Source organism: Apodemus sylvaticus, chromosome 13 (genome assembly GCF_947179515.1).
Source record: "Apodemus sylvaticus chromosome 13, mApoSyl1.1, whole genome shotgun sequence".
Classification (NCBI taxonomy): Eukaryota; Metazoa; Chordata; class Mammalia; order Rodentia; family Muridae; genus Apodemus; species Apodemus sylvaticus.
This window is the reverse complement of record NC_067484.1, coordinates 10,097,331-10,104,652: the sequence shown is the minus strand read 5'-3', so window position 1 is coordinate 10,104,652 and position 7,322 is coordinate 10,097,331. Positions and strand designations below refer to the sequence as shown.

Genomic DNA, 7,322 nt, shown 5'->3' with positions numbered 1-7,322 from the left:
AATATAAATAAACAGAAGAAGAAGAACAAGGAGGAGGAGAAGGAGGAGGAGGAGGAATTAGAGGTAACTTGTAAAGCAAGCAGGATGTAGGAGAAGGTTGAAGATGTGAGTAAAAGTGCAGAAGGAAAAATAGTGTGCTATGTAATGAAATGGAAGCTCTTGCAGCCTGGGAAGTTCGGTAGAGCAGATTAATAGCCTGTACATCTGCCTTGACTCGATCTCAGGGGAGAGCTCCAGGGTGTTGCTAAGATCTAGGTGTGTGTGGGGAGAGGGGTATGGGCAGACATGCATATTTGCTCCTTTAGTACCTAGGCTGGAGCCAAGGCTAAGATGATCAGGCTCAGGTACTGCCCACAAGTGCTGTAGGCGCAGAAAACTAGGCAAGCCGCTGTGAGATTTTGACTTAACAACAAAGGCATGGGCACAAGTCAGGCTCCCCCTGACCCTTTCTTCTGCCACTCCCTTTCTTCCTGGGATTTCCTCTCTGAATTTCTCATGATAGACTTTTGTGGAGTGTAGTCTGTAGTGTGCCCTTATTTTCTGATACAAGGACCACCTGATTAGGAGCAGCTGTGTGGCCACTTCCCTGACTGGACAAACTGGATAAATAGGAAACAAGAGGGTACTTGGAATGGGAGTTTAGTATAGGATCAGATCTTTTTTTTTTTTTCCTGTATTTAATTTGTAGTCGAAAAGTCTCTAAAACCATTTCAAGTGCTGCCACCGTTTCTTTGAAGAGCTTGTCATTTTGGGTCTGTCTATTAACGACCACTTCCTTTAAAGAGTTCCCACGCACAGCACAGCTATCCTCTCAAGCCACCACCATTTGGCCTGAAGCCCACCCTGTACGCAGCAGGTCACCCGGTTTCCAGGAAGCCTTTCTCACAGGCATTCCCTGTCACACATCTTACTGCTGCAGCATCTCTTACTGCTGCTGGCTCTAGTATGCTCTTCCTACTCCCATTCCCAAACCCAACAGGGTGCACATGTGGGTCATGTGACTTCCATAGGACATTCTGCGGGGTCCTTGTGCAAGGAGTTGTGTGCAGAGACTCACCAGCTCTGAAGCAGCCATGGGCACAGCTTTCTCTTTTTCAGGCTCATAGCTCCGCTTACAGGCCTGACTTCAAGAGAAATTGGTTTGCTGAGGAATGGTACTCTTTCCTGTGATTCATATTCTCTCTCTCTCTCTCTCTCTCTCTCTCCCTCTCCCTAATTCTCTTTATAGCTCTCTTGTCTCCTTAGACACATATGCTTAGTACCTAGTCTAAATGGGCTGTTAGGTTCCTTTACTCCACCATTCAAGACTTGCTGTCCTGAAGATCCAGGAACCAGATGCTTGAACTTCAGTGTTGATCCTCTCTAGACTAGAGTCATTCATTCTGCACCGCGGCGTGACTTGTGCCACCCTCTCCAGCTCCAGTATGGGAACCGGTGGACTGGTGGACCTCATCACCTGCCTTCAACGCACTGGGCAGACACCCACACACCCACGTGGTCCTCTCCAGCCGCCACTGCCGCCGCTGCCACCGCCGCCGCTGCCACAGCAGCAGCAGTAGCAGCAGTAGTAGCAGCAGCAGCAGCAGGTAGCTGCTGCAGCGTGACTGTAGCTTTGGTTTTGGATCTCTCTCTCTCTCTCTCTCTCTCTCTCTCTCTCTCTCTCTCTCTCTCTCTCTCTCTCTCTCTCTCTCTCTCTCTCTCTCTCTCTCTCTCTCTCCTTTCTGTTGTAGGTCCCAGTTCTTGGACTTCTCTGAGAGTACCTCTTAGCCACCTCAAGCATCTGTAACTGTCTCTCACTCTAGTTCTTCCCGCCCTCATTCTCACACTACTGTGATCCCTAGCTGGTACAGTCTGAGCTGTAGTGTTGCAGGTGCCCAAGGGTCTTTCACCCGGACAGCTTGTAGCTCGTTCCGCTGTGGTCAGCACAGGCCTGGCAGCAGCGATCTAGGAGCCAGCGCGCCATTCTAGTGCTCCTGGACAGGCAGGGGTGGGCGGAGGTGCTGTACTGTCAGCAGGAGGAGGACTCCTAGATGCTGCTTTCTCCAGCCCCCTCCCCGCCAACCTCACCAACTCAACAGAGCTGCCTCATCCTGTTTACTGTGATTTCGCATTCATCTCTTCGTAATTTTCCGAATTGGGGGTTCGTCCTGCTGTTTTCCAACAACTCCTCTCTCTCCTGTGAGTTTCATGAGCCTGGTGCGCGCGTTTGGATGTATCAGGGAGGGGTGATCTGTGATTGCTTTTGGATGATTTTGAGTATTATTCTGAGAGAAAAGTACATTCCAAGGAACTGCGTATTTGCAGTAGCAGTTTGGGAGGATTCTCCAGCGAATCTCCTCTAACGATTAATTGTGAAACTTTCACCGTTCTTCCTTTTTCTTCCAGCGCCCGGGCTTTCACTCTTAGACCAGTTGGCTAAAGGGTGAAGAAAGGGCACTAGAAAGCTCCAGTTGGAGGGACGGGAGACAGAGTCATTTCTAACCTTTAAAAAGTGAAAAACTGAACTCGAAGGAGCATTTTTGCATGATAGCCCCTCCCCCTTTCACCCTCCACTGAGATCCTGTGGGGAATTCATTTAGCTCCTCTAGCCCCTTCTGTTGGAGCTGGCTGAGTGAAAGAGCCCAGCCTGGTCCTCACCCCTTCCCCATCCCCCACGAACCAAGCCGCTGTGATGTCCTTGCTGTCGCCGCCGCCCCATTCCACCGCGCACCAGCCTTGGGGGCACCGGCTGTGCTCAGCTGCCGAGTCTCACCCAGGCTTCGGGCTTCCTGGAGGGTCATTCAACCCATAGCTATGACTAAGGCGCTCACTTGGTAACTCTGCCATATTCCTTATTTCCCCCCTTTCCTCCCCTCCCCCCTTAACCACCCCCGTGTTCCCCTCCACCACCCTTGAGCCCTCTCCCGCCCCCAGACGCCCACCCTTAGACTCCTATTCCTGCAAGATCGCAGAGGTGGCGCGCAGCCCGACGAGCCGATGACGGACCCCTGCCTCCTGCCTTCAATGCCTCAGCAGAAGACCCCCAAAGGCTGGAGAGAGGAGGGCTGCGGCTGGACAGTCTCCGGGCGACGCTGCTCGGACCTGGTGCTAGTGGTGGATGAGACTGGCGATTGAACAAGTCCCTGCCTCTGCCTTCGCTGTCGCCCGCCCAGTCGCTGCCGTCGATCGGGACCGGTCCCCACCTTGCGGCTTCTGCCTTTCACCCCAGATCAGGTCCGGGCTTCGGGCGCCCTGGGGCTCGCCCCGCGCCTGCCGCCGCCCGCGCGCCGACTGCCCGCCGCGTCCTCCTGACAGCTGCGGCGGCGGTGATGCAGAGGAGGAGGGCGCTGCCGGCGGCGGTGCTCATGGTGGCGGTCGGCGCCCGGGTGTAATGCGAGCATCATGGTGGAGATGCTGGCTTCGCGGCGGTAAGAGAGCAAACCAGGGTGAGAGCCAACCAAGGGCGGAAGACAGACCAGTTCCGATGCTTCCTTTCCTCTGTCGCTTCCCCGCACTGTATTTTACCCGTGGTTTGCATATTTAAAATCTCTGGACTCAATCCTCTCCCTACCACCGAAGTCTCCCCGTTTCTAAATGGAATTAGTGGAGATCGGAGCCTCTGGTGTAACGCACAGACATGATCTATGGACGCAGTTTGTTTCACAGTGAGTACCTCTCCAGAGTGCCAGTCAGTTCCCCGGGTGCTGCCACCTCTCCTCTTGGACCCATGCGCCAGGAAAAGCCCTACCAACCACTCCAGCCAGATCCCGCAGTCCCTTGGAGTCTGGGGCAGATGTAAACTTTCGGTACTGCAGCATCATACAGCCTGGCGGGGGCGGCTCACAGAGTGGCGCTGGACCTCAGAGTTGGTCAGGGGAAACCATCTCTCCATAGGCAGGATCTCTGGGTGGTTCAGAGGAGCGTGTAGTTAAAAAAGTGGACACGTGCGGGAGATGATGGTCCCCAGAGAGGACGCAGGTGGAAAGAGGGAGGCAGCAGGGTTGATCTATGCTGGGCAAGAAGAACTAATCCTCCTTTGTGGGGTTCAGGGGTTCAAGGGCCCACCTTTCATCCCCAGGTAAGCTAATGTATACCTGAACCCAGGTGCTTCAGGAGGAGTGCAGCCGCTGCCCTCTATAGCTCTGATTCTCTTTGGGAGTGTGGTCAAGCCTGGGGGTGAGGTGGGGAGGAGTGGAGGCCAGTGGTTCAGAAGTCAGTAAAGAGAATGTCAGAAAACGGAAAACATGTGCTGAGGATCTCACACTATGAAGCAAAACCTGTGCCACTGTCAGTTAAGAGATCCACTTAATCCACGAGTTCCACACTGTACAGGTCCACTGTGTGATTCCATCAAAAGAGTGAAAAACAGGGTAAGAAGGCCAAATGTGTATGCTGATAAGCCTGGAGCCTCTGCCTCTGTGTGTCTGTAGGTGGGGGAGGGAGTTGTAGAATGACAGCATGTTAAGAGGTAGAAACGATCTACACACACACACACACACACACACACACATACCCCACACACCGACAATCTTTGATTCTTAAGGGTATATGGATGGCCTGGCCAAATTATAAAGTACTGCAATTTATAATTCCTCAAAACTTAATGTCAAGACTCAGAAAATGTTTTTTTCTGAGAATAATCTTTAGGCATCAATACTTCAGCTCCTGTGATGTACTTTAGATAAGATGACTGAATTATGTCCCCATTCCTTTTCCCTAAATTAATTTTAAGTGGAAATGGGCAAAGGAAGGTCTTTTATGTAATTGGTCAAAATAAATAATAAAAATGACAAAGGCAAAATGTTAGTTATTACTAAGAATAGACGTTTATAACTGTTTTCTAGGTTCAGGTTTTCTAGACATTTTTCTGAGTTAAGCAAGAATAAGTAAACAGAAGTTTAGGTTGCTGTGGCATTGCACATCCACTGGTCAGCCACAGACCAGTGTCTGACCCCGCACTGACTCTGTGCCTGCTTCTAGAAATCCCTGTTCTCAAAAGTATTGTCTGCTTCTGGGTAGTCATCAATTTAGAATCACAGTAAAAGTTAGAAATTACGGTTTGAACAGCTGGAGAATGTCACAAAAAGAGCTAGTTGGTAGAGTTTTGAAAGTAACAAAAGCTAGACTAAGACAAAGGAACCAATCCCTTCCTGTAGTTCTGTTTCAAAGTAAGTGCCAATCCACTTGGATCTGTTTCCTCCTGCTCTCACATCCTACCTGTCCTAGGCTTTGCAGGACTGTTTATGTTCTAATATCTAAGCTCATTAACAATATGTTAGGGTGGATCATGGAGACGTGGCTCTTCAGTTTTCTATCCGCTAGCTAGTGGCCTCCATTATCTCGAAAGACACTGGCAAGCTCATAGGAAGTAACCCTTTACTAAGAGATCTTGAATCCTCTTTGCAGTCTGTGTAACATTTGCAGAGTGCAACATGGTCTCAAGCCTTGAAGTGTTTAAATATTGACCAATCTAAATAGGAGCACTTTGACTTAGATTTCCTAAATTTTGAGTCATATTTGTAGGATTAGTAATGAAAACACTATTCTATTTCGGTATCAACATATCTACAAATTATATTATAGTTTTATAAGATTTGGTCATTTGTGTGTGTGTGTGTGTGTGTGTGTGTGTGAATTCTAAACTTCTAATTATTCTTTTCTGTTTCAGTTATAGCAAGTTTAATCATTCTCCATTCTTCTGGAGCAACCAAGAAAGGAACAGGTATGTATGTTTCTTTGGAAAAGTTCTAATGGAGATGTTTAATTATTTTTCATTTTCTTATTTCACTAAATGCATTATATTCCAGAATACCTGAACATCATATAGTATATATAATTGATTGGCTTTGACTAAAAGACCATTTCAAATTTAATTTACTTATGGATAATATGAGACTATTTTATCTATTTTCATATTATACAACATTGAATGTTGGCTCTTTTTAAAATTTGTTCTGTTTTACAGAAAAACAAATCACCCCAGAAACCCAGAAGTCAGTGCAGTGTGGAACGTGGACAAAGCATGCAGAGGGAGGTGTCTTTACCTCTCCCAATTATCCCAGCAAATATCCCCCAGACAGAGAGTGTGTCTACATCATAGAAGGTAAGAGCAGAAGAGGCAGAGCCTGGGAGACACGCCCAAGCCTGGGAGACACGCCCAAGCCCGGCCTTCTCCAGGCTCGTGAGAGTCTCTGAGTATGTGATGTGAACAGAGACATTACAAAGCTGATTTGGGAGATATTGAACAAAAATATTTCTCCATGAACAAATAATTATAAATCTAGATTCAGGGTGATTACTGAAATTATTAGAAATTGGTTATAAATAGACAAATATCTAGCAAATGACACAAACCCACAACCTAAAAGATTATTTTGCAGTACTCTAAAACAATAGAATTATTGTGTATTTGACAGACTTTGCCAATCTATGACATTTTGAGAAACTAGTATTTTACTAGTTTAACAATAATTATAATATCTGATATGTTTCTAATGTTTTCTTCAATGTGAACAAGCAAGACAGACCATGTGAATGGCAAAGGGGGATCTGTAATGATGTTTTTCTGAAGTTTTGTAGCTGTGTGTTACTTGGAAGTGACATGATACAATTTTTCAAGTCAGTCAGGGTTCTAACATAGGATGTTTTCATCTTTTTCCCAATCTAAAGGACAGAAAGTACCTAAAAGAAGATTCACCCTTCTGAGTATTTTGCATTTCTTCTGAGTTTGAGCCACCTATATGTTAAATATAGAAGGAACTTTAAAATAGGTGATCATGTGTTCCAGTGATGAAAGCTAAATTTTAAGTGTTGAGATAACCTAGAACTCGGTATCATCTATAACGTGTACAGATGCAGCATAAGTGATGGTAATGAGAAAAATGTGACTGCTCAGTGTCCACTCATAAGCCAGGTTCATGAACACATAGTAGATCATTCAAAAATATCTCTAACTTCTGTTTCCCTGATTTTATGATTTTTTTTAATTCTTATTTTCATACATAAGTCAGGAGCCTTCCTCTTCTTGTATTGTCCAAAGTGGGGATTGTTTTGAAATCAAACATAACCCAAAACTATATAAACTTTGATGTTTATAGGACAAAACAAACCAATTAAAACAAATAACTAGAAGTTTGGATTGCTAGAAAATTAACACTTTGGTTGAAGCCAGCTGATATTTTTATCAAGTTCATGTTATATATTTATTAATAATCTAAATTAAACTATCATGAACTTTTGAAGAACTTACTATATTCCAAAACACTTCCTCATAGGAAAATAACATAATGTTGTGAATTATGAATTGAATGTCTGACTGAAATTTAAAATACTTGTATTTGAAA

General features: G+C 46.1%; 1 protein-coding gene across 1 annotated transcript in view; it reads left to right on the top strand.

Moving 5' to 3' along the window:
- The first annotated feature begins 3,485 nt into the window (after positions 1-3,485).
- Neto1 (neuropilin and tolloid like 1) overlaps positions 3,486-7,322 on the top strand; it is a 138,297-nt gene continuing 134,460 nt past the window's right edge. The window contains exons 1-3 of the mRNA XM_052155444.1: positions 3,486-3,644; positions 5,648-5,701; positions 5,945-6,082. Of these exons, the coding sequence (XP_052011404.1) occupies positions 3,617-3,644; positions 5,648-5,701; positions 5,945-6,082 (220 nt within the window). The 5' untranslated portion in view covers positions 3,486-3,616. The remainder of the gene's footprint in view (positions 3,645-5,647; positions 5,702-5,944; positions 6,083-7,322) is intronic.